General features: G+C 38.3%; 1 protein-coding gene across 6 annotated transcripts in view; it reads left to right on the forward strand.

Moving 5' to 3' along the window:
• MYCBP2 (MYC binding protein 2) overlaps window positions 1-27,523 on the forward strand; it is a 301,875-nt gene that overhangs the window by 239,593 nt on the left and 34,759 nt on the right. For 5 of the 6 annotated variants that reach the window (XM_062194062.1, XM_062194064.1, XM_062194066.1 and 2 more), the window contains 13 exons: window positions 854-2,497; window positions 3,829-3,998; window positions 5,039-5,283; window positions 7,290-7,457; window positions 11,923-12,080; window positions 13,150-13,349; window positions 14,907-15,056; window positions 19,012-19,172; window positions 20,169-20,325; window positions 21,186-21,410; window positions 24,074-24,139; window positions 25,503-25,742; window positions 26,043-26,141. In XM_062194062.1, the coding sequence (XP_062050046.1) occupies window positions 854-2,497; window positions 3,829-3,998; window positions 5,039-5,283; window positions 7,290-7,457; window positions 11,923-12,080; window positions 13,150-13,349; window positions 14,907-15,056; window positions 19,012-19,172; window positions 20,169-20,325; window positions 21,186-21,410; window positions 24,074-24,139; window positions 25,503-25,742; window positions 26,043-26,141 (3,683 nt within the window). The remainder of the gene's footprint in view (window positions 1-853; window positions 2,498-3,828; window positions 3,999-5,038; window positions 5,284-7,289; window positions 7,458-11,922; window positions 12,081-13,149; window positions 13,350-14,906; window positions 15,057-19,011; window positions 19,173-20,168; window positions 20,326-21,185; window positions 21,411-24,073; window positions 24,140-25,502; window positions 25,743-26,042; window positions 26,142-27,523) is intronic. The other variant, XM_062194063.1, reaches the window with a different exon arrangement.

A 27,523-nucleotide genomic window follows, 5' to 3' on the forward strand; every position in this document is an offset into this window, starting at 1 on the left:
CCAGGATGCTAACAGCAAATGACATCCATGTAGAACTCTCTAGTGCTTTGCCTTAGATAGAAGAGAGATGTTTCTTTTTATCCTCTTTTTCTGTCATTCTCCAAACTCCTTGTTACAAGGGCTAACAATTCAGACGTATACTGCTCAATCTGAGAATCCTATTTTTTCTCTTATTAAGGGCATGTGAGCTCTGAGTTCTAGTTAGATAAGCTTACTGAACTGGAATGTAATCTATTTATAAATAATAGTTTGCCTGCATTACTTGTAATGAAATAATAGCTAAGGTATTCATATGTTAATATGAAATCATTCTAATCCAATCATTACAATCTAGTGTCTCCAAGCAGCTCTTGATTAGCCTAATTGTATTTATTTGTACACTTGATAAGGTGAGTCTATGTATAAATTTCATTCCCTAATTCAACAAGACCTATATCATTATCCTAAAGAAGTGAGGTATCACTTTATTATTACATATTGAAGATATGTATATGTTTATAATTTCTTATTTCTAAAAACATTAGCTGTTTTTTCTTTCTAGTCCCTCACTGGAATCAAATTCAGTTAACTGTTTTACTAGAGCTGAGGTTCAGGTACCACTGATAATTTATGCTGATGCACAGGTACTCTGTTGAGTCTGTTTTACATCATGAAAGCAATTTTTAGTGGTTATGGTTGCATAATAACGTGGCAGAAATTTTATAAAAATTATTTTCCCTTTTTGTTCTTCAAGTGTTTTCTGTGTAATAAGCAATATAAATTTTATAGCTGTATTTCATTTCAATAGTTAGTGCTGAATTATCAGTAAATCAGAATTTTATTAACCAGTTTCACTGTGAAATGGACTATACAGGTGACCGAGGAAACATCTCAACAGCTTCTAGACCAGTGTCTACATCAGGAAAATCAGACCTGTCCTCTAAACACAGCAGGTCCCTTAAGCCTGATGGGCGGATGAGCCGGACAGCTGCAGATCAGAAGAAGCCAAGGGGCACAGAAGGGTTATCTGCTGGGGAATCCCTCATGTTAAAGTCTGATGCTGCCAAGTTGAGGTCAGATTCCCATAGTAGGTCACTGTCTCCCAATCATAACACCTTGCAGACGCTGAAATCTGACGGGAGGATGTCTTCTAGCTTCAGAGCTGAATCCCCAGGACCAGGGTCTCGGTCGTCATCTCCTAAGCCAAAGACACTCCCAGCCAATAGGTCTAGCCCATCTGGCGCTAGTTCCCCACGCTCCTCCTCACCACATGATAAAAATCTACCTCAGAAAAGCACTGCTCCTGTGAAGACAAAACTGGATCCTCCTCGGGAACGTTCCAAATCTGACTCTTACACACTGGACCCAGATACCCTCCGCAAGAAAAAAATGCCCATCACAGAACCTCTAAGGGGACGGTCAACATCACCAAAACCAAAACCAGTACCAAAAGACCCTAAAGAATCCCCCGGATCTGAAAACAGAGCTCCCTCTCCCCACGTGGTGCAGGAAAACCTGCACAGTGAGGTGGTTGAAGTCTGCACTTCCAGTACTTTAAAAACAAATAGTATAACAGACAGCACCTGTGATGAAAGCAGCGAGTTTAAGAGTGTGGATGAAGGTTCCAACAAAGTGCATTTCAGCATCGGGAAAGCACCGCTGAAAGATGAACAAGAAATGAGAGCATCGCCGAAAATAAGTCGTAAATGTGCCAGTAGGCACACCAGGCCCAAAAAAGAAAAATCTAGTTTTCTTTTCAAAGGAGATGGATCCAAATCGTTGGAGCCAGCCAAGCAAGCCATGTCTCCTTCCGTGGCTGAGTGTGCCAGAGCTGTCTTTGCTTCTTTCCTGTGGCACGAAGGCATAGTACATGATGCAATGGCTTGTTCTTCTTTCCTAAAATTTAATCCTGAACTCTCCAAAGAGCATGCACCCATACGAAGTAGTTTAAATAGCCAACAGCCTACAGAGGAAAAGGAAACCAAGTTAAAAAACCGACACTCACTGGAAATATCATCCGCATTGAACATGTTTAATATTGCACCTCATGGACCAGATATATCTAAGATGGGAAGCATCAACAAAAATAAGGTGTTGTCTATGCTGAAGGAGCCACCTCTACATGAAAAATGTGAGGATGGGAAAACAGAGACTGCTTTTGAAATGTCCATGCATCACACAATGAAGTCTAAATCGCCTCTTCCCTTGACTTTACAACATTTAGTGGCTTTTTGGGAAGATATCTCTTTGGCCACTATCAAAGCTGCTTCCCAGAATATGATTTTCCCAAGTCCTGGATCCTGTGCAGTCCTTAAAAAGAAAGAGTGTGAGAAAGAGAATAAGAAGGCCAAAAAGGAAAAAAAGAAAAAAGAAAAGACAGAAGTTAGGCCCAGGGGCAATTTGTTTGGTGAGATGGCCCAGCTGGCAGTAGGAGGACCAGAGAAAGATACCATCTGTGAGCTGTGTGGAGAATCACATCCATACCCAGTGACCTATCACATGAGACAAGCCCACCCAGGTAAATGATACTGTTGCACATACGTGTGTGTGTGTGTGGTTAGGGGGAGGGGTTAAATCAGGTTAGGTTATTTTTAACTCTACCTGTTCTATAAATGATCATGTCAAAGTAGAGGGAAACTATTGCCCTGAACTTACAACATCTTATAATGTTATCTTTTTAAAAAAAAAAAATTTTTTTTTTGACAGGTAGAGTGGACAGTGAGAGAGAGAGAGAAAGGTCTTCCTTTGCTGTTGGTTCACCCTCCAATGGCTCCTGCAGCCGGCGCGCTGTGGCCGGCGCACCGTGCTGATCAGAAGCCAGGAGCCAGGTGCTTCTCCTGGTCTCCCATGGAGTGCAGGGCCCAAGGACTTGAGCCATCCTCCACTGCACTCCCAGGCCACAGCAGAAAGCTGGGCTGGAAGAGGGATAACCGGGACAGAATCCGGTGTCCCAACCGGGACTAGAACCTGGGGTGCCGGCACCACAGGTGGAGGATTAGCCTGTTGAGCCGCGAGCCGGCCCTTATAATGTTATCTTAAAACTACATTAATAATAAAACTTTTGTGAAAAACAGATGAAGAAATTTGAATAGTATAGTGCTAAAGTAATTTAGTAGTATTTTATCTTAATGTAGCACCTTTTGAAATATTGTTTATTTTTAAAATGATTTTGTGGTACTCAAAGGATGTCACTAAGTTACTTCAGAAATTATGGCAGAAAGAAAAGAATAAAAAGAAAAAGAAGTCATGGCATGTCCATTCATATGGGGTAGATCCAGTATTGGATTTCCTTTTAGTGGGTGTTTTGTTCAAAATCACAAATTAAATAGATTATACTGATTTCTTTGAGCAGTTTTCCTTTGGAGGTGATATCAATTATAGATTGTATTTTAGGGAAATGTGAGGATTTCTATAACATTGACTGATATTCCAAAATTAACCAAGTACAAAGTTTGTTAATTTTTTTCCCTTCTACATATTAAATCTCAAATATTTCATAAGTATGTGATTCCTGAAAATATATAATTCTACAGAATACTTTAAGCTTGTTTTGTCTAGTTATAGTAACATACTTAAGTAAATCTACATGTACTCACATCACATATTTCTTTTTGTCTGCCTAAATATAAATAGACTCTCTCTAATATTTTGGGCACTATTTAATTGGTGGCTTTTCAGTAAGGTGTGCTATTTTTCTATTATAGTTAGTAGCCTGGGGGTGGAGTACAGATACTTGCTTCAAGATTTTGCTTACTTGGATAAGGTAAATCTGTCATTGATGTGTAAGTAGTACAGCACAAATGATTAAGGATACTGAAAGTGTTAAACATTTATTTTTTGTTGTTCAAGGTTGTGGCCGGTATGCTGGTGGACAGGGTTACAATAGCATTGGGCATTTTTGTGGAGGATGGGCTGGTAATTGTGGTGATGGTGGCATTGGAGGAAGCACCTGGTATCTGGTTTGTGATCGCTGCAGAGAAAAATACCTTCGTGAAAAGCAGGCTGCTGCAAGGGAGAAGGTATTGTTTATTGCATTTGGGGCTATTCAGTTAGTGATATGACTATAACTTATTTTAAAAAACTCTCCATATGATCAAATTATTACAGTAGTTAATTCCACATAGCTGATGTTTAAGATCAGCTTGTGTAACAGAAATAATACACATAGTTTTAAAAATAAATTATATTTTGGTATACTACATGACCATTAAACTAAAGCACATGTGCCTTATTGGCAAGTGTTTGTCATGTAAGTGTTCATTATTAATTGTCTATCTGTATATGCATATCTTTCCCTCTTCTTCCCATCTTTACTCTTCCTTCTCTTTGGCACCTTTGTTTCCCTCTGTTCTTTGCCTTTTCTCTCTTTTCCTTAATACCTTATTACATTATTGGACTCATGGAAAATCAAGATCATTCTCAGTAAGTAGACACTCAACTGAAAATTTTTGATGAGAACACACACAGATTACTTTAAAAAACAAAAAAGGAATTACATTTTGGGGTGGATTATTTGGTGCAGCAATTAAGTCACCACTTGGAACACCCACATTCCATATTGGACAGCCTGGTTTGAGTCCTCTGCTTCTGATATGGCTTCCTGCAAATATGCACTCTGGTCGGCAGCAGATGATGGCTCAAGTACTCATGGGTCCCTACCAGACATGTGGGAGACCCAGATTGAATTCTTAGCTCCTGGCTTTATCCTGACCCAGCGTCAGCTGTTGCAGGTATTTAAGGAGTGAAACAGCAGATGGAAGATCTCTCTCTCTCTCTCTCTCATACTCTCTGTGTGCCTTTTAGCTGAATAAACAAGTATATTAAGGCATTGCATTCATATTTAAATAGATTCTAGATTTTCTCAGAGGTAAAAAATACAGTTTGTGTTCAATAAAAAATAGTCTCAGTTCAGGAGAAGCATGAAGTAAATGTTGTTTTGAAAATGACTATCATCATTTCAGAATAGTTCTAAAAGTAATAATTCTTATTAAAAACTTAAAGTACTTAGCGTAAGAAATGTAAAGATGCCAAGTAGGAAATGATCACTTCTCTTTGCCAGGTCAAACAGTCTAGGAGAAAGCCAATGCAAGTCAAGACCCCTCGTGCCTTGCCCACCATGGAAGCTCACCAGGTGATTAAAGCCAACGCACTCTTCCTGTTGTCGCTGAGCAGCGCAGCCGAGCCAAGCATCCTGTGCTACCACCCTGCAAAGCCGTTCCAGTCACAGCTGCCCAGCGTGAAAGAAGGCATTTCTGAGGATCTTCCTGTGAAAATGCCTTGTCTCTACCTGCAGACATTAGCTAGGTAATGAGACTGTGTTATTTCTTTTATCACCTCCGGTTTAATAGCTACTGTCAATTAACCAGTATCATAAGGCAGTTCACTATTTGCACTGAATACTCACACTATGTAATACATAGTGTACAACAAAGAAAACTCCAGGAATTTATTTTTTTAGTAGCTTCGACTTGCATATGACTGGTAAAGGGTATATTTTATTGTTAAAAGAATTAAAAGAACTGTGGAAATACATTGTCAATTTGTATTGTTATTAGAGCAAAATGCATCTCAGAAAGTTAAGACTGGTAGACTCTTATTCTTTGGTAGACTGTTAAGACATGTATTAGTAGACTATTAATAATGAGAAGTGCTGAAATGGAAACTAATGTTTCCATTGGAATTCTTTCATTTTAAAGCTATTCATTCTGTTGGCATTTAAATAAGTTCCATCTGGATACCAGCTTTGTTCTAGGCCCTGAAAATACTGAGATGAATTTAATAAAATTCTGGCTTCCATGTGCTCACACTCTGAGAATACAGACATATAAAGGAAACATGTAAAATGTCATGTTAGGAGTGCCATAGTAGAAGTGTGTTTAGGATGCTGTTACATCATAACAGAGGGTGAATCCCTGAATCTTCCCAAAGAATCAGGAAAGGCTTCCCAGAGAGTCTAACTCTTTAGCAGAATCTTAAAAGAAAAATAGAAATCCATCAGGGAGCTGATGGGAGGAAAGCAATTTCTGACAGAGTAACCCACGTGAGTGAAGACACACATGAATGCCATGTGAAGTAATGAGCCAGATAATGTAGTTCTCTGTAGCCCTGCTGAGTTTAAATGTATACCAAAGGCAGAGGAAATACTGAAAGAATTTTTAACTGGTCAATGCATGAAGTAGTTTGCAGTTAAACGGTCACACTGTGGAAATTAAAGTGGAACTGAGTCAAGTGCATAACTGAACATGGAGAGGAGCCTGTTCGTCGTGTACTGTTTCCTTGAATTAGGAGGGTGTGGCCTGCAGTTTTCACACAGTATACACTAACCTGCCATGACAGTCTTTCTTATAACAAGTTCAGATGTTTTTCTTCAGCTGACAAATGAATATCTGTAAATATTACCTGCTGGCATGGCTTGCCAACCAACAGTTCCCATTTTGGAAAGTGCCTTCCTTATTTGTATAGCAGAGATATATGGTGTTTTGGTTTTGTTTGTTTGTTTGTTTGTTTTTGTAAATTTTGTACTTAGTATTAGAATAAAGTGAATAAGAAACAAAAATGAGTGTGGGAGACAAAGTACATTTGAGACCAAGGTGGGAATCAGGCATGCCAGATGCAGCGAATCTTTGGCTCCTCACAGACCACTCAGTGGACTTCAGTTGACGGCATTTTGTTCCAGTTTAAAAAGGAAAATCAAATTGTGAAACATGCACAAAAATGTAACATAGTATAATTATAGATTTTATATTTTTTGCTCTCTTGCGAATGGAAAATCCCTCCCCCAACAAATAGATCATTTCATATATCCAATATTCAAATTTTACTTTTATGTGTTCCTACCCAAAAAGCGACTGCCTGTATTTCAGTAGTCCATGCAAGAAATGATATGAGCCTGAACCAAGACAGTGATGTTCAAGAATGAGAAGAGAATAGTTTTTAAGAGCTAACCTGGTATCATAGGCCTGAGTGACTGGTAAAAGTCAGGAACCAAACCTAACATGGCATTGAAGTATTTTAACTTAAGCAACTGGATAGTTGGCAGGATTGTTTATGAACGCACTAACAGATGGAAAAGTCCTTGAAAGGAAGCAAAGCGAGTTCAGTTTTATTTTGAAATGTGTGTAGTGTCTGTAGAATCTGTGTGTAAAATGATCAGACTTTTCTTTTGACATACCCACATTTATGGTTATTTTAATACTTTGCCTTTAATTATAGACTTACATGTGCTGCTTTACCTTTAACGAAGGAAATTACAAGTGGAAAGTCTCTGTATTCTCATCATACTTTAAGTTATTGGGTTTGATTTAATGCAGGCATCATCATGAAAATTTTGTGGGTTATCAAGATGACAACCTATTCCAAGATGAAATGAGATATCTTCGTTCAACATCTGTACCTGCCCCGTACATATCAGTAACTCCTGATGCAAGCCCTAATGTGTTTGAAGAGCCAGAAAGCAATATGAAGTCTATGCCACCAAGGTATTTTAGTTCTCTCCTCTCTGTTAAATAGCCAGGGTTTGGTGGAAGAAAGACTTTGAACTTGAAAAGAATGCTCTGGAAGTTCTTTACTATGTCCTTCCATCTCAGGACTTTGAGTCAGCCCTGCTAACTGTTGTAACAGCAAGAAAAAGCATATGTATGAGAATAAGGTAAGGTGTTTGATGAGAAAGATTGGTTGGAGAAAAAAATACCACTAATGAAGTAATAAATTACGTTGTATGGTCTTATATTATTTACTCTCACTTAAGGAGAGATTGCTTTCAGGAAATACTTCAAGGTTTCATGGGAGAAGTGGCACTGAAAATAATTCTTAGCTGTCTTGAATTAATGCTTGCAGTGCCTCCTCAGTTAAGTATGATGAGGCCAAGATAAAGAGGTTCTTGAATAGAAGCATGCAAATAGAATGCACAAGGCGGAGACTCACAGAAACTTTTAGAGGAGGAATGACAGGATGGAAATGAAAAGATAGTCTCCCAGTGTCAACTAACCAAGCCAACACATTTAATCAAAGATCGCAGCTAGGAGTATAGAGCTGGATTATTTTGGTAGTGGTTACCAAAAAAACACCAAAAAAAAGAGATACTTTGTCAGAAAAATTAATGTGACTTGTTGACTAACTGGATGATAATGAAGATAAGTGTAAGACAACATGAAGATTTTAGCCATGAATAACCAAGAACATGCTGTAATTACGGGAAAGGAAGACATTTGCTGAAGGAAGAGAGAACATGCTTGATAAAATATACTGCTGTGCTCATGTTCTGCAGTTATATAATAAGTCATATAATAAGTGTTTTAACAAACATAGCAGAACTTTTGTGTCCCAATGAGTATTTTTCCATTGAAAATACTTGTTAGTTTCTCCCCAACCATGTGGATTACTTACCAGTTTTTTTGAAGCTGCTGTTGATATTTGCTACAAGGAGTACAATTAGCCTTTCATATCTTTGAAGATAATAAAGTATCTCTAAATGAGGTAGACTTAGAGGAACCTTTTTGAAACAAATCTGGTAAGTGTGTTTCCTCAGGTTATTAATACGCTTCAGGATCAAAATCCAGCAGCATCAGCTTCTAGGTAAGGATAGTGAAATGAAGCTTTATCAGAGAAATTCCCATTCCAAGTAACCACTGAACTTTAGGAAAGTTAAAATCAAGAAAAATGTTTCCCTGCTCCAAGATGTTGCCATAAATTCCCAAAAGTGTGGCCATGAGAAGAAACAGGATTTTGACATACTTTTGTATCATCTCTAAAATCATACTGAGAAATCAAACAGCTTCCAGTGTTGAGAAAAGTAGATTAAGGAGATGTATGGAAACCCCAGGCAAATTCAAGGTGGAATCCTCTCCTATAGCAGGCCGTGGTGTCATCACTAGAATCTCAGTGGAAATGGGAAACCTTCTGGAGAACCCTGTTTTCCTGGATGCTTACTGAAGCAGAGCAGCAGTCGAAGGTTGCAAGAAGTGGTACCACAGAAATAGGGCATACTGCCTTGAGATGGAATGATCCTTGGAGTACAGTATTAAATAAAATCACATGTTATTGGTGGGGTAGGAGTAAGAGAGATATCAAATAAGATAGGAAAGGAAGTCTGGGGAAATCTGCCCCTACTGTACCAGGACAACATGAGCTGTGCACTGAAAGCATTAGCACATTGAAAACAAGTGGTATATCATGTGAAAGTCAGTTGAAACACCCAACATGGAAGGAAACTCATCTCATGGAAAAGAAGAAATTTTCCATAAACACTCTGTAGTACCAAAAACCTTGGTAATGGCATAAATTTGATAAAAGCAAAGTTCAAAAGTGAGATTAAGCCAGAAAGCAGAATGAGGTGAAAAGATACATTACAAAGCTAAGAGGACACACTGACAACTAAATGCCATTATAAAACTGACAGATTAATTAGAAATGTTTAGAAGAATAAATTGGATTATTGACATAAAAGAAAGTTTTGAGATCATCACAGTAAATAAAGAAGAAAAAGACCAAGTGATTATAACAATTAAAGATGTGGAAAACCAGACAATTCAACATAAGTGTAACTAGGATATTTGAAGGAGAAAACCAACATATACAATAGAATGGTTATCTAAAGCTATAATATGAAAAGATACCCCTAAAAATGAAAGTGTTGAATTTCCAGATTAAAATGAAATTTTTACTGCAGGTGACTATAATTGAAACTTCAAGAAAAAAATGAGAATTTTTCAAGTATGTGAGCAAAGGAAACTCATCTTGGAAAATCAGCCTGAATTCAATTGTCTGTTTAATAACTGAATTATAGGAGCAAATGAAACAATGTCTCTAAAGTCCCCCAACAAGAAAACACTACTTTTACTCAGTGTCTGTCAGACACATTCAAATATAGAAGATCTTGAGAACATCAGCACCTGTGTGCCCATTCATGAGTAGTTAAGAAAAATTTTAAAAATTACTGCAAAACCCATGATCAATTTTGTTTTAATCAGATAAATAATTAATGAAAAGCCTGTTTAAAGGAGTACACAGTAGGGATGGGCATCGTGGCATAGTTCAGTAGGTTAAGCTGCCACTCAAGATACCTGCATCCCTACTGGAATGCTGGTTCAGGACTCTGCTACTCTTCCTGCAACTCAGATTCTTACTGCTGCATTCTGGGAGGCAGCAGATATGGCTTTTGAGCTTGGGCACTCACTACCCAACTGAGAAACACAGAGTTCCTAGCTCCTGGCTGTTTCCAGTGAACCAGTGAATGGAAGACATCTCTCCCTCTTTCTCCTCCATCTACCCCTCTGCCTCCCTTCCCTCTTTCTGCCTTTCAAGTAGATAAAAATAAACAAACATTTTTTAAAGGGTGTCAAGTTTATACTGAAAGTATAAATGTACCAGAGCACATTAAGTGTTCACAGAGTCCTAAAGAAGAGAAATTGACCCAAGCATTTATATTCAGCCAAATTGAGATATTCTTAAGTGTGCAATAATTCAGGAAGTATAACACGTCTGAACTAGTCTTGAAAAAAAAAAATGCCTTGACAAACTCAAGTTATAAAAAGTGATAAATAAAGACTCCATTAGAAGAGTAGTTGTCAGTTGGAGGTGATGGTGACTTTTGCCTCCCAGATGACATGTGGCAGTAGTAGGACAGCTGGACTACATTCAACCAGAATCCTGTTGAGTAGAGGCCAAGGATGCTGCTAAACCTCCCACAGGACCCTTGACTCTGACAGCTCTAGTGAAAGGAATTATCCAGGCCAGCATAGCCCAGGTTGAGCTAATGATGGTTATCTTTGCTTCCTCCCTTGAGTTTTATTACATTGTTGAATTGTTTCACAACCAGTTATTTGTATAAGAACAAGTTATTTTTTTAAGTCCTGTAATGATTCTTTTAAGTTGGTGGAAACTCTTTTGAAGCAGAACAAATGTCCCTATTTCATAGTAACACAATGTATAAAATAAATTCAGTTACTATATCCTTACAATTCAGTAGTGCTGGAGCCAAACATTCCAAACTGATACTCAGGCACATTTACCCCAGTTAGTTATATGAGTATGTATGGTCTACTCAAACAAGAATGTGCATAAGCTAAGAGCAATAGTAGGTAGAGAAAACACACTGAAAGTTTGCTATATAGGATCTCATAGTTCGGACATAGGATCTCACCCCTGGCTTGAGTGGCAGCAAGGTGTATAGGGCCTCCAGCACTCAAGATGAGCACAGTGTCTTAATTTGGAATGAGGTGACAGAAAAAAGAGCACATGGAAAGAATGGTTTATAAATTTGCCTTAAAGACAAGGAAAGGGAAGGTGTTTCTCTTTTTTAAAGAGTTCGTTCTTTCATGTTGCTATAGAGAATAGAAAAGCTACTCATTTACATAAGCTCGAATGAAAATCCATGAATTGTTTCATAGAATGTAAGCCTAATATAATATTGATGATGAAACTCAGTTTGTCATCTCTCCTTACACTTTGATGTGGCCATGCTCTGAAAAGAGCTTGGGGCAGTACTTTCCAAGAATGAGAAACCTGACAAAACATGCAAGTACCAGAAGAAAAATGAACTTTCTGTTTCATTAGGTTCCTGCATGTGCATGTCCCTTTTCTTTCTCTTTGGGGTGCTTACGATTGTATATGCCTATTTTTCCTGACTCTCATGACATGTAAGTTCTACCCCAGCACCTTTGATTTCGAAAGGAACTTAGGACAGTTATTGCTTTTTCTTCTTTTTCACTTAAAATGAAAAGTAAATGTAACTCCCTCTTATGTAGTTCTGAAATGAATCAAAGTGTTACTGCATTTGAAAAGATAAATTATGATTTCAAGAGAGATTGTCAAATTGACCTGAGTTTGTTTCTCCACATAAAATATAAATTCTCATATTTGACCATGCTATTATAAAATAGCTATAATTATACTTCATTCACTTTTTCTCCCAAATTTTCATCTGTTACCTTGTTCTGTCTACAGTCTGGAAACTAGTCCCATAACTGACACTGATCTTGCAAAGAGAACTGTGTTCCAAAGGTCATACTCAGTTGTTGCTTCTGAGTATGATAAACAGCACTCCATCTTACCTGCACGAGTTAAAGCCATTCCTAGAAGGCGAGTTAACAGTGGAGACACTGGTAAGTATAATGATCCAAATACTAAAAATTTAAAAGTGGTTTTATTTGCAGATAATTTTTAAATTAATTTTGAAAGAGAAATTAATGGGTTAATCTTTAATTTGTGATAAATACTGCTTCTGAGTTACTCAACCATAAATGTGCCTCTCTAAATTTTGCATCTATAGGAAGCGATAGAGATTGTTCAGTGATTGTTCAAGAATAAATTGACCTTTACAGTCTTACTTGTTAGGCATCTCAGCCAAACGTTACTACCATTCTTCTTTCCACTAAGCTTTAGTGAACCCGCAGTTCCAGTGACCAATACCCTCAGTGCTGTCTCCCCACCTACAGTAGATCATGTAACACATGCAGCTCTCAGCTCTCTGAATAGTTAATAAAACTGGAGATAGAAGGAGCTCTTAATCAGCATAAAAATAATGTGATCTGGACAAATTATCCACAGCCCCAAACTGGGGGGGTTGGGGGTGGTGGGGGTAAGCTTCAAGAAAAATGGAAGAAACGTAAGAGAAAAGGATAATATGATGATTTATCTGGTAGATTTACTAAAATGAATTTTTGTTTGGCCTAAAAATTATGAGTGGATGATGATGCTAATTAGAGACCTTCAAAAAAAAAAAAATACCAGTTATCCCCTATGATTTTTATGCTTTCATTCAGCAAGTATTTTTGAGCTCTTACTGAGACATCTTTGTTACAAAGCAGTCTTTTAGAATATGATGGAGATATTGTTTCCATTTAGGAGATTATAAATCACTTAGCATTTAGAGTGCTTTAGAAAACATGAGCTCTGAATTCTGCACTGGATTCAAACAGCTCTACAACTTACTAGTTCTATGACTTTAGGAAAGTAAGATATTTAATCTTTCTAAGACTTAAGTTTTTTCCTCAGTAAAAACTGGAATTGTCATAATTTATGTCATCTAAAAAGAAAAAGGGGGATGTTCTAAAGTGAATAAGCTAGATAATATCACTAACATCTTAATAAGCATAAGTCCTGCCTGTGTACATTAACAGTGTCTTTGTTTCTTTGTTTAATAGTTTCTTTCTTTGTTTCTTTTTTTATTAGAAGTTGGTTCTTCCCTCTTGAGACATCCATCTCCTGAGCTTTCCCGGCTAATCTCAGCCCACAGCTCTCTTTCTAAAGGAGAACGAAATTTCCAGTGGCCAGTTTTAGCTTTTGTTATACAACATCACGATCTAGAAGGTCTTGAAATAGCAATGAAACAAGCCTTAAGGAAATCTGCTTGTCGAGTTTTTGCTATGGAGGTATGAATACAATAATGGAATTACTGATCATGTGATGATTCTACAGTCATTTAATGATGCCACTTTTCTTTTTTAAGATTTATTTATTTATTTGAGTTACACAGAGAGAGGAGAGGCAGAGAGAGAGAGAGAGGTCTTCCATCTGATGGTTCACTCCCCAGATGGCCGCAACAGCTGGAGCTGTGCCGATCCGAAGCCAGGAGCCAGGAGCTTCTTCCTGGTCTCCCATGTGGGTGCAGGGGCACAAGGACTTGGGCCATCTTCTACTGCTTTCCCAGGCTACAGCAGAGAGCTGGACAGGAAGTGGAGCAGCCGGGTCTCAAACCGGCGCCCATATGGGATGCCGATGCTTCAGGCCAGGATGTTAACCCAGTGCACCACAGCACCAGCCCCTAATGATGCCACTTTTCTACTAAACATAAATTGCACCAAATAAAAGAGATACTAACCAATCAAAAATAGAATGTGTTCTATAAAATTTCAGCTCTTGAGATTTATATATATCTTATTAGAATTCCATATTTAGTCAGTATAAATAAATTTGTTACTTCTTTATTATTTGAATTCTGGGATTATCTTTTTTTAAAATCTTTTTGTACTCAGAATTTAGAGTAAAATTTAGAATAATTTTGATTTTAAGATTTATTTATTTACTTGAGAGGCAGAGTAATAGACAGAGAAAGGGAGAGATAGAGAGGTCTTCCATCTACTGGTTCACACCCCAAATAGCAGCAACAGCTAGAGCCAGGTCAATCCAAAGCCAGAAGCTCCCTCTGCATCTTCCAGGCGGGTGCCGGGACCCAAGCACTTAGGCCACCTTCTGTGCTTTCCCAGGCTATAGCAGATAGCTGGATAGGAAGTGTAGCAGCCAGGACATGAACTGGCACCCATGTGGAATGCCAGCACTGCAGACAGATGCTTAACCTATGCCACAGCGCCATCACCCTAGAGTAATTTAAATTTAGAGTAAAATTTCACCCTAATGAAATGACAGAATAATTATGCAAAGAGAATGAGACATAGGACTCTTCAGTTATAAATTTACCCATAATAACTTATCTGTACCTCCATTCCTTGAAAATAGTAGGATTGCTGTATATGACAAACCTGTATATCTTTCTTCTTTATTATGAATGTGGTAAATAACCCACCACTTCATTGATGAGAATTATGTAAATACATATAAGTAAATGATATAAATACCTTTAAGTTTAGAGCTTGGGAAACACTCTAAGTTAATCCCTAAATGCAAGTTGAAAAAACAAGTGCTTGAGTAAATTAATATTAGGAGGAAGTTTTTAAAATAAAAGTGGTTTGAAAAAGTTTTTTGATACTATATTTTATATATATTATTTTCTTTTTTTATTAAACCAAAAAGTATTTAACATTTCAAGTTCAGTGTATTTTCAGTGAAATGAAAGTCACTGTTTTTAGTATGTTTCCTTGAAATACTTAGCCCATGGAGGTAATTTGTTTCTAGTTGAGAAAAGACCTATATATTTTTTTAAATCATAGATGATCTTTTTAATGTGATTGATTTAATCATCATTTATTCAGGCTTTCAACTGGCTTCTGTGTAATGTCATCCAAACAACTTCTCTCCATGATATTCTGTGGCATTTTGTGGCATCACTCACTCCTGCTCCAGTGGAACCAGAAGAAGAAGAAGAGGAAGAAAATAAAACAAACAAAGAAAATGCAGAGCAAGTAAGTATTAATTATTTACATTTTACAGAAACTGAGTAGTGTGCCTGCAGATAGTTCAGTAATGTGCATGAAATCATTCACAGGTTATCAAACCTGAAAGCAAGAATAACATTTCAATACTCTGGGCTATATGCATTTTAAGGCCGGCGCCGTGGCTCAACAGGCTAATCCTCCGCCTTGTGGCGCCGGCACACGAGGTTCTAGTCCCGGTCGGAACGCCGGATTCTGTCCCGGTTGCCCCTCTTCCAGGCCAGCTCTCTGCTATGGCCCGGGAAGGCAGTGGAGGATGGCCCAAGTGCTTGGGCCCTGCACCCCATGGGAGACCAGGAGAAGCACCTGGCTCCTGCCTTCGGATCAGCGCGGTGTGCTGGTCGCAGCACGCAGGCCACGGCGGCCATTAGAGGGTGAACCAAAAGCAAAGGAAGACCTTTCTCTCTGTCTCTCTCTCTCACTGTCCACTCTGCCTGTCAAAAATTTTTAAAAAATTAAAAAGTGCTATTTTTAGAAAAGATGCTGATAGTCACATCTGATTTTTCATTAAGCAGCTGGAAAGAATATACTATATTAATATATGTAAACATATGTAGATTATAGTTATATTTGTGTATATAATATTAACACATGATAGAGTAACATTATTGCATAGAAAATCAATAGTTGGGAAGACATTTGAGTTCTAGCCCAACCAGAGATAGAGCAAGTACATTGAACGCCCCTGGCATGCAACTGAAACCTCAGAAAGGCCATGCCTGAGGAAAATGGACCGTGCCTTAGGAAGAGGGCATTGCCTAAAATCAAGGGACAAATTGAAATATCCCCTATGTAACAAAATTGAATGCTAAGCCTTGATGGAATCTACAGAGCCTGCCACCCCCTGAAAGATCAAAACTCCTTTGTTAGAAGAAGACAGTATAAACCAATGATGTGTAATCTTTCCTTAGCTCACTGACAGGGTCAAAGTTGGATAAGTTTGCATTGCTACCAATCAAGCACACTCCCTCTTTGCTGTGGAGTAACAACCTCTTGGAGAAGAATTTGGCTAAATATATCAAAATTCACATTAGAAATGATTCAGTGATGCCATTTCTATGAATTTTTCCAATCCTGTTGGCATGTGTGAAATGTCAGATATATAAGTTTTTTATAAAAAAAAGAATGAAAACAACCTAAATGATTATTCTAAAATAGACTAATGAAATAAGCTGGTATTCCATTCCTCATAATACTATGCAGCTAGATAATATGTTATATATACATATAATATATGTAATAATTATCTCCTCAGTGTGCTTAGAATCTAGTACACTATACTAGAAATTGCAGTGGGGCATCTGAGTGGCTAGGATACTAGGACAGGGAGACTTCTTTTTATGATATCTTTATATATTTTTGAATATATTATTAGAACATATATTCCCTACTCAAAAGAATAAATGTCTTAAATTAGAAACCTAATATGCAACTTAGATCATGATAGATAGTCCGTAAAATAGATACTTTTGTGCCTAAGCAGATGTATTTCAGTTCAGCAAGTCTTAGATACTATGTAGAATTATTGTGTGTGCAAAATTACTGGGAATAATCCAAATGACAGTCACTGCTTTATAGAGGGTAATAATCTATGATATAAACATGACATTTGAATCACAAGAAAGGAGCAATTTCTTCTGATTAGGTGGAGTGACACAAATTATTATATGAGGGTACTTCAAAAAATTTTTGAGCAATGGCAATAAAAGATAAGCTACATTTTGATGCAAAAACATTTTGAAATCCATGCATTCTTTTTTCAAAAGGTTCATGAAAATGAATTTTATAAAACAAACTATGCACGAATTTCAAAAGGTTTTTTCATATGGAAATAAATTTATCTTTTAATTCCAATTCCCACCAACTTGTTGAAGTACCCTTGGAAGAACATAACACAGGATAGATTTTGATTGTGCTATGTACAAGATTCTCCCAATAAAGGAAGCAGCACACAGACTGAAGTGTAGGTTTGAGTTCTAGAAGTGAAGGTATTTTATTTCTACCACACAAATTAGCTGGTACATTTGCTTTAGTGTCTGTTTTAGAATACATGAATATATGAACAGCTCCTCATGAGCCAGAACTCCTGCATAGCATCAATTGGTAAAGAAAGCCCTTCATCTTTGGCTGAGCTCCACAATGGCCCAGGTCCTCCCCAGCTATGCACATATGTCATCTACTCGTCCCACTTGACTCCATGGGGTAGATTTGTGGTTCTTGTGAACCCTGCTTTAAAACATACGTACTTTGGGGCCGGCACTTTGGCACAGCAGGTAAAGCCGTCACCTGCAATGCCATCATCCCATAAGGGCACTGGTTCAAGTCCCGGCTGCTCCACTTCCTGTCTAGCTCTCTGCTGTGGCCTGGGAAAGCAATAGAAGATGGCTCAAGTCCTTAGGCCCCTGCACCCCCGGAGGAGACCTACAAGAAGCTCCTGGCTCCTGGCTTCGGATGGGCACAGCTCCAGCCATTGCAGCCAGTTGGGGAGTGAACCAGCGGATGGAAGGCCCCTCTCTCTCTCTCTCTCTCTGCCTCTCCTCTCTCTGTGTAACTCTGCCTTTTAAAATGATATAATCTTTTAATAAAAATTTTATTTTATTTATTTATTTGAAAGGCAGAGTTACACAGAGAGAGAAGGAAAGAGAGAGAGAGGGGGGCCTTCCATCCGCTGGTTCACTCCCCAATTGGCTGCAATGGCCAGAGCTGTGCCGATCCGAAGCCAGGAGCCAGGAGCTTCTTCTGGGTCTCCCACACAGGTTCAGGGGCCTAAGGACTTGAGCCATCTTCTGCTGCTTTCCCAGGCCATAGCAGAGAGCTGGATTGGAAGTGGAGCAGCCGGGTTTTGAACTGGCACCCATATGGGATGCCGGCACTACAGGCCAGGCCAACCCCAATAACTAAATCTAAAAAAAAAAATACCTACTTCATGATCTGTGAAGCTCCAGTTTTAAATAATCAGTCAATTTTTTTTATCAGTTTTTTGATGTTAAGAAATCTCCTTTCTTTGAAGATTTGGAGTACTGTATTAGTCTTCCATTATAAGTTTTATTTCATACATAATAATATTAATATGAACATCTGATGGAGGGTTTGCATGGGGAATGAAATTCAACCCCTGTTTGACTTTCCAAGCTGTGGTCCATCTGCCTGCTGGTAAGAGCTTTTATGTCTAAGTTACATAAAAATGCCACATATACTAGTGGTGACCCACAACTTCTAAAACACATGCTATATTTTCTTATACACACACACACACACACATATATAACACCCATATGCAAATATACCTCAGTGCATACACATGTGGATTCATCTTAATGGATTTGAAGATATGCTAGAATTGATAGTGTTTATGGTATTCATTTCTTTGCTGATTTTATTTGTAACTATCACCTTTTCCCTAAAACTAAGGCAAACATAACTAGTTAATCTTTTTGTATTGTGTACAGTTTAGTCTTGCCATTTTTATTTCTATATCTCTAAAGTATTCGTAAGGTTTTACTTATTTTTAATGATTTACTTGTGTATTTGAAAGGCAGAGCAACAGAAAGAGGGAGAAACAGAGAGAGAGCAGGAGAGATCTTCCATCTGATGGTTCACTCTCCAAATGGCAAAATAGCAAGATATGGCCCAGGCCAAAGCCAGGAGCCAGAAGCTACATACTGGTCTCCCACATGGGTGGCAGGAACCCAAGTACTTGAGCCATTGTCTACTGCCTCCAAGGTTGCACATTAGCAGGAAGCTGAATCAGAAGCCGAGTAGCCAGGTCTCAAAAGGACACTCTGATATGGAATGCTGGTGTCACAAACATCATCTCAACCCTAGTAACCCCTACATAATTTTTTAAATATGCATGATATTCTTTTGTGATCGAAGTTCCTTCCAGCACACAGTCTGATAAACTTGCTTTCAATTTCTGTTGTAGGAGAGAGATACAAGAGTCTGTGAACATCCACTCTCAGATATAGTGATTGCAGGTGAAGCTGCTCATCCTCTACCACATACCTTCCACCGTCTGCTCCAGACCATTTCCGATCTTATGATGTCTCTCCCCAGTGGCAGCTCATTGCAGCAAATGGCCCTAAGGTAATTTAGTATTGAAATATTGCAGGTATACTGGAGAAGAGATTTTTTTAGCATATTCAAAGTACTAAATTCTAAAAAGAAAAAAAAAAAACCCTAAATAGAAACATAGAGGTAATCCTTACATTATGTCAATGGTATCTTTCTCCTTATGTCATAATTTAGAATTGTTCTTCCTCTTAGCTCACATCTGTTTTCCTTTCCATAAAATGTGCATAATATACTTGTTAGTGATCCAGGTTATTATCTCTGTAACAGTATTCCTCACTTTTCACTCTTTCCTACCTCAAATCATTTAAATGTCACTAAAAGGAAAAGTGAAATCTCAAAAACAAAATTCACAATGGAGTTTAACTTGAATCTCAAGAAACATGGAGCTCTGTTATGTGCAGCCCATTTTAAAATGAGATTAAGAACTAAGAACACCACATAATTTTAAATTGGAAACTGTAGAGTATGTAGCCTTGCTCTTGCCTTGTTAGTAGATCTCCACACTGGACTGGATATATAAATAAATCCTCCCTTGATTGATGTAAGATCTAGTTTGATGGAACGATTGAACTCCACACATCCCTAATGCATGTTAAGACCAGCAGAAGGAAGGGTTTCTTTTTGGTCCTCATGAGATTTTGAAGTACAAGGTGCATTACACCCTAATGAATAAGTTTGAAATTGCCAGACTTATAAATTTGAGTTGTTTATTATGCTTATCTACACAACGAATCACTGCCTTCTTGCTTTTGTAGCCTTGATCTTCATACGTCCAGTTTTTCTATATTGAAAATGTGTAAACATTCCTTAGCACTTGCCTTATTTTGAAAAACTACCTTAATTCCTAAAAACAAAAATGCCAACAGTGTTGATTTTGTTCCCCAAGTTTTTAAATGTTTACCTTTTACAAAAACATTAAGATTTCTAGAGATATCAACTATTCAGATGTTCCTTAGATATTAATGGAAAATATTTGTATCATAAACTGTTTATGTATTGCCTTTTTAGATGCTGGAGTCTCAAGTTCAAGCAATCTGATCATCAGTTCCTCCACCAGAGCAACGTCTTTCATCACATTAACAACATTTTGTCAAAATCAGATGATGGAGATAGTGAAGAGAGTTTCAGCATCAGTATACAGTCTGGCTTGGAAGCTATGAGTCAGGTCAGTCACTTAACTGTCCTATTTGTTGTTCTGTTAGTTAATAGTCAATAGTGTATCAGCTGGCACCACGGCTCATTTGGCTAATCCTCCGCCTGCAGCTCTGGTACCCCGGGTTCTAGTCCCAGTTGGGGGGCTTGTTCTGTCCCGGTTGTTCCTCTTCCAGTCCAGCTCTTTGCTGTGGCCCAGGAGTGCAGTGGAGGATGGCCCAAGTGCTTGGGCCCTGCACCTGTATGGGAGACCAGGAGGAAACACCTGGCTCCTGGCTTCAGATCAGGGCAGCTCTGGCCATAGCGGCCATTTGGGGGGTGAACCAACGGAAAGGAAGACCTTTCTCTCTGTCTCTCTCCCTCTCACTGTCTAACTCTGCCTGTCAAAAAAAAAAAAGTGTATTGGCCGGCGCCGTGGCTTAACAGGCTAATCCTCCACCTTGCAGCGCCGGCACACCGGGTTCTAGTCCCGGTTAGGGCGCCGGATTCTATCCCGGTTGCCCCTCTTCCAGGCCAGCTCTCTGCTATGGCCCAGGAAGACAGTGGAGGATGGCCCAAGTCCTTGGGCCCTGCACCCGCATGGGAGACCAGGAGAAACACCTGGCTCCTGGTTTCGGATCAGCGCAATGCGCCGGCCGCAGCGGCCATTGGAGGGTGAACCAACGGCAAAAAGGAAGACCTTTGTCTCTGTCTCTCTCTCTCACTATCCACTCTGCCTGTCAAAAAAAAAAAAATAGTCTTTTTAAAAAAAAAAAGTGTATCAAAGAAAAATTGTAGGTTACTCATAAACTATTTGATTTATATCTTTTTGTTTTGTCGCCATGAAAGATTTCTTTTTGAGTATTTATAAATACATGCATTTGTTTCTGATAGGAATTATGCATAGTAATGTGTTTAAAGGACTTAACCAGCATTGTTGACATAAAAACTTCAAGCCGACCTGCCATGATTGGCAGTTTGACAGATGGTTCCACAGAAACCTTTTGGGAATCAGGAGATGAAGATAAAAACAAAACTAAGAACATCACCATCAACTGTATAAAGGGCATCAATGCCCGTTATGTGTCTGTTCATGTGGACAACTCCCGAGACCTAGGGGTAAGAATGGACAGCTAATGTATGGCTAATTTGTTCTTGTTAGTCCTTTAATAATCATCTACTCTTGACTTTATTTCATTTTTAAAAAAACACGTTTCACAAAAGTACATTTAAAGTGATATACACAGGCATTTCTTTTTTCTTTTTTTAAAATTTAGCTCCCACATTTAAGGGAGAATGTGATGTTTGTCTTTCTGTGTCCAGCTTATTTCACTCAATAAGATGTCTTCTAGTTGCATCCATTTTTCTGCAAGTGGTAGAATTTCTTTTTATAGCTGAATAATACTCCATTTTATATGTGTACCGTATTTTATTCATTTGTTTTATGACGGTTGAGTTCAAATTTTGGCTGTTGTGAACAGTGCTGCTATAAACATGATGGTGCAGGTATCTCTGATACAACATGTTCATGCCTTTTGGATATATACCCAGTGGGATTGCTAGATCAAATAGCAATCTATTTGTAGTTTTTTAAGAAATGTCCACACTGTGGCTGTACTAATTTACATTCCCACCAATAGTGTAGAAGTGTTCCCCTTTCTGCACATCCTTGCCAGCATTTGTTACTCTCTGGTTTGGATTTTTGCCATTCTGACAGGCGTGAAGTGGTATCTCATTGTGGTTTTGATTTACATTTCCCTTATGGCTAGTGATGTTGCGTGTGCCCTCATTTCTGAGCTTAGCAAAACACTGATACCTGAAACTTCAATCTAAAAACAGGTCAACATAATGGGGGACATGGTGGAATAACAATTCTGAAAAACAGATCTGCTTACAAATACACCATAGCTGGGCCGGCACCTCCGCTCATTTGGCTAATCCTCCGCCTGCGGCGCCGACACCCCAGTTTCTAGTCCCGGTTGGAGCGCTGGATTCTGTCCTGGTTGCTCCTCTTTCAGTCCAGCTCATTGCTATGGGCCGGGAAGGCAGTGGAGGATGGCTCAATTGCTTGGGCCCTGCACCTGCATGGAAGACCAGGAGGAAGCACCTGGCACCTAGCTCCTGGCTTCGGGTTGGCGCAGCATGTCGGCCGTAGCAGCCATCTGGGGGGTGAACCAACGGAAGGAAGACCTTTCTCTCTGTCTCTCTCACTGTCTAAATCTGCCTGTCAAAAAAAAAAAAAAAAAAAAAAAAGGAAAAAAACACCATAGCTACCACTAAGCAAAATAAAATTCCACCCCATAATTTCTACTTCCATGACCTTCTTTCAGCTGTTCCTTGGGTTGGAAATTTTCTCTTTAAACTCTGATTCTTCCACAGATCTCTGAGACACAGCAGAGAAACCCTCTCTGGAGTGACTCCCCTGTGAAATTTTCTCTCCTCTCTGTGGGGTTCCTTTCTGTATGACTCTGGTGGCACTTCATAGGCTTTGACCTATTTTGTTATTAGCTTGAAAGTTTCTGCTTCTTACTCCCAGGTCTCATGGGGGGGAAAAAAGTTTCTGGACCAACCTAAATAATCATTCTGTGTGTTCTCTATAGCCCCAATCTGTCTATGTGTTTCAGCTAAGTCAAGCTCTGTTTGATCAAAGGCAGTAAACAAAGAAAGAAGATCTGATTTGCAGTCAGAGCCCTCCTAACTCCTGTCCTTCAGTACAGATTGAATTCTTCCCTTGGGTTTGAAAAAGATAAAGGAGCATAGCTAATCTAATGTATTAAGAGCTCATTTTCTCTTCTATCCCAAGAATTTCAGTTAGTACAACGACTTGAATTTCTATTCAAGTGTAATCAATCAAAACATTTTTAGGACTCACTGCTCAGAACAAAGTTATCTTTGACTTGTGATAAATTTTAAGCCAGGACATATTCTCCCTCAGATTAGAATCAATTGGACATTTTGTCTTTTTTTTAAGAGGAGGTAATCCTAATAGCATTCATTTAAAAAGAAATCCCTAGTGTGTAAGCTGATACCTTCTTTCCATTTAAGAGACCTTCTCTGAGTATAGGTGGTCCTCAAGCCCATGTTCCTGTGTCTCCCAGCCTACCTAATATGGTGCCTTACACACAGCATTTTCTTCAGCACTCACGGTATGCAGCTATGCAAGGAATTGATGTACTTTGTGTGAAACTTATTCAACCTTAAGATCTCTGGCTCTAGTACCAACATGTCTCCTCTTCAGTACCTCAAGGCACTGAACTTAAGTTTCATATTTATTGTGTCCATTAATGTTACTTTCCCTAGTTTGGCAAGCTTCTTGAGGGGATAAATCCCATTATTCTCCTATATCTTTCTCCAGGTCTGTAAGGCAGTCTGGGTACATTGAGACACTCATAAGTGTTATTTAAGTACCTTGCTTCCTTTTTTTTCTGGAAGTAATGAGAATATAGCTACAAGAGTGGGACATGAGTGCCAAGGAGAATTGCTGAAAGGCTTTATGAAGATAGAGAATTTGAATGTTTACACTTTGGTTTAAGAGAGGGACTGTCAAGCCATGAGAGAACACACAGAGAAAGACTGACATGTGAGACTTAAAATGGAGTTTGCGAGAATAAAGACAGACTGCAATTGCAGGCATTGCGGTTAATTGGACAATGTGGGGCCAGTTAGGAAGGACTGTAAACACAGGTGGGAGAGTTGCTGTGGCATCAGTAGGTCATAAGAAGTCATTGTAAGTTCTGAAGCAGGAATATGGCATAATAACTATTTTGAATTGTCTGTTTTAGAATAAAGTTACCTCAATGACCTTCTTAACTGGCAAAGCAGTTGAAGATTTGTGCAGAATAAAGCAGGTAATTGACACTTTGTCTTTAAATGTCTTGTTACCTAGAAAGTTTCCTCTCAGACTTCACTGTTGGCTTACAGTTTTCACACACTACCATAGTGTTATTAGGAAATCATTCATTTGCAAAGCACTAAACTGGCAAATGTGCCACATGGAGGAACAGTAACAGCCATTCCTGGGCTGGGCCTTTCACCCACTGCTGTCCCTTTTCCAGTCATGAGCCCTTACGTTGTGCCTACTGTCTCCCACCCCCACTTCCTACAGAGACTCAGAGTGCTTTAAAAATCCACAACACCTTAGTTCACCTGTGCTTCAGGTTAAAATGGGCTATGTCCTAGCCTGAAAAATCTATCGTTTGTAACACTGCAACCATATCTAGGCTGCAAATAAATCCACAAACCAACTCTGAAAACAAATTAACTTTTATCTAGGTATGTGATTGAGATTGTGTACAAGCTTCCTTACCTGCAGGAGTAAAACTTTCAGAACTATTCTTCAGTGGCTGCTTTATCCCACAAAAGTTGACCAGTTGTTTGTTTTCCAAATTATATTGGAAAGTGAATTGGATCTAAAAATTGTTTTTAAATTGTTAAAAGAATTTGGGAAAATAATCCTATATGGTGAGATAGTATTTGTTTATGCTCAGTACTCCTTTTAGAAAATTGACATTATCAGTTGAAATAATATCAGATTTCTATATAAATATATATATATATATATCCATGTGTGTGCGTGTGTATCGATATTTCTGGGTTACTCAATGCCACAGAACAGTTTTCATTTTATCAAGGGAATAATGTGAAAAATCATTTCACAGAATATTGATACTAATCCTCAAAAAAGTTGTATTTCCAGTGAAAGTCAGTATGGAATCACAAGTGTAGAGTTACATACTATGTAATTTTCCTTCAGAATTAAAGCATATTACATAATTGCACATTGAAAATACATATCTTTAAATGGAGCTTTAATTCAAGGATTCACAAAACAGGACCCCACTGCTGATCTTGTGTTTGTAATCATAGTAGGTATAAAGTACAGTTATGTAAATTGTTTGTAATGCTGTCATTAATATAACTTGTCTCAGAAAGCCATAGGTAATCAGGTTTGGATTTTAATTCTCAACTCTATCACTTACCAAGAATCAATCAACTTGTGTTAACCTCAATTTCTTCATCTGTTAATAGCTACTATAAGTAATATTACTTATCTGTGCAAGGTTTAAATAAGATAATCAGTGTGATATGGCCTACTAACCTTTACTCTCTGTACAGTAGTTATTTGAACTTGCTGTTACTTATGCTAACTCTAGGACAATGATAAAAGTGACTCAGCTGTATCATGTTCCTGTACCTTTTCTATTCTTCTAGGTTGATCTGGATTCCAGGCATATTGGTTGGGTAACAAGTGAACTTCCAGGAGGGGATAATCACATCATCAAAATTGAATTAAAGGGCCCAGAAAATACACTAAGAGTTCGACAAGTAAAAGTCCTGGGCTGGAAAGATGGTGAGAGCACAAAAATCGCTGGCCAGATTTCAGCCAGCATGGCCCAGCAGAGGAACTGCGAAGCTGAGACTCTCCGAGTATTCAGACTTATTACATCTCAAGTGAGTGTCCTAACCACCTATCCCTAGCATGCTATAAATTGACATAATATGTTTCAAGAGGATAACAAAAGAGTTTGTAAAATCTATTAGAGACTGCTAGCTCCAACTGTGACCCATTTTTACTTCTCATAGCCCTAAACACCTATGTTTCATGTTGCTTTCATAATTCAGAAAAATAGTGGTGGAGACAGCAGGAATAGCATATTATAAGTCCTACACAACCAGTTTTTGAGTCCTGTAGCTTTGACATAAGTAATCCCTGTCATTCATTCCTTCTCACATGCCTGTCTTCTTCCTCAGGTATTTGGAAAACTCATCTCTGGAGATGCTGAACCAACACCAGAACAAGAGGAAAAAGCACTCTTATCATCACCTGAAGGAGAGGAAAAAGTATACAATGTATTTATTTGTATTCTAAAATTTTATTTCCCTTTTTCATTTTCATATTTTTGTTCCATGAAATAATCCTTATATTGTTAGATGTTTTATTAGGTATGTGATATTAGTTCATATGCAGTTTATTTAAAAAACATTTATTTATTTGAAAGAGTTAAGAGCAAGAGATCTTTATTCACTCGTTCACTCCCTAAATGGCTGCAACAGTAGAGCTGGGCCAGGCCAAATCCAAGAGCCAAGATCTTCTTCTGGGTATCCCACGTGGGTAGCAGGGATGGTGCAAGCATTTGGACCATGTTCTGCCTCTTTCCCAGGAGCATTAGCAGGAAACTGGATCAGAAGTGGAGCATCTGGGAATCAAACTAGCCCCTACATATTTTTTTTACTTTTTTTAATTAGAAAGAATATAAAGGAACTGTCTCAAAGAAATTCACAATTCATTCATGTATAATTAGCCGATATTTTAAGAAACAGCAAAATTTGCTCTTTACCTTCAGCCATCATATTTAATTGTTGGCATTTATGAGATCAACTGAGTCAACCCCCATCAGTTGTCTTCTTTCTTCTGCCCTTCCAATTCATGAATGGTATCTTCTCCATGAAACATCCTTATGATTCCTCCAAACTAAACAAAAGGTTTGCCCTCTGCTAAACTTTATCACAGTTTATCTGTTCTTGGTTTCTCCCTTGCTGTACCTACCTGCATGTGCAGTCTATCTCTTCTGCTGAACTACAGGTCCTCAAAGACGGAGTGCATGTTGTACTGGTCTTTAGATCTACCATACCATAATCACATATACAGTCTATAAATTTTTACCAGAATATATATTTTATAGTGTTCTTAAAGTCTTAGTATTCCTTTTTCTTAAATGTTTCAAACACTAAGGTATTCAAAAGTTTGTGACAATTGGAATTAAAGGATATGTTTATTTTGGGGCAAAAAAAATGTGTTCTCCATCAACTTTTTGAAGACCCCTCATAATCACCATGGCAGCCCTTTGAAAGAAAATTTTCAGATTTACTAATCTAACCACTCTTTAATGGGAAGAATCTGCAATCAGTACATGGACAGTATGCATAACAAAAAATGTTTATACAAATTTTTAAGTACATGTTTTAAAGATACTGTCTGAGTGACTCTGAGACTGGATACTCCATTAAATCAATTGAATGTTAGCAGTGTCAATTCTTTAAAAAAAAAATATGGAGAGATATATACACATATATTTTTGTTTTTATTTCCTTGAAAGATAGAAATTCAGAGATAGAGATCTTCCATCTGCTGGTTCACTCTTCAAATATCAGTAACAAGCCAGAGCTGCTCCAGGACAGAGCCAGTAGCCCAAGAGTCAATCCTAGACTCCCATGTGGGTGTCAGAAACCCA

Source organism: Lepus europaeus, chromosome 6 (assembly GCF_033115175.1).
Source record: "Lepus europaeus isolate LE1 chromosome 6, mLepTim1.pri, whole genome shotgun sequence".
NCBI classification, from domain to species: Eukaryota; Metazoa; Chordata; class Mammalia; order Lagomorpha; family Leporidae; genus Lepus; species Lepus europaeus.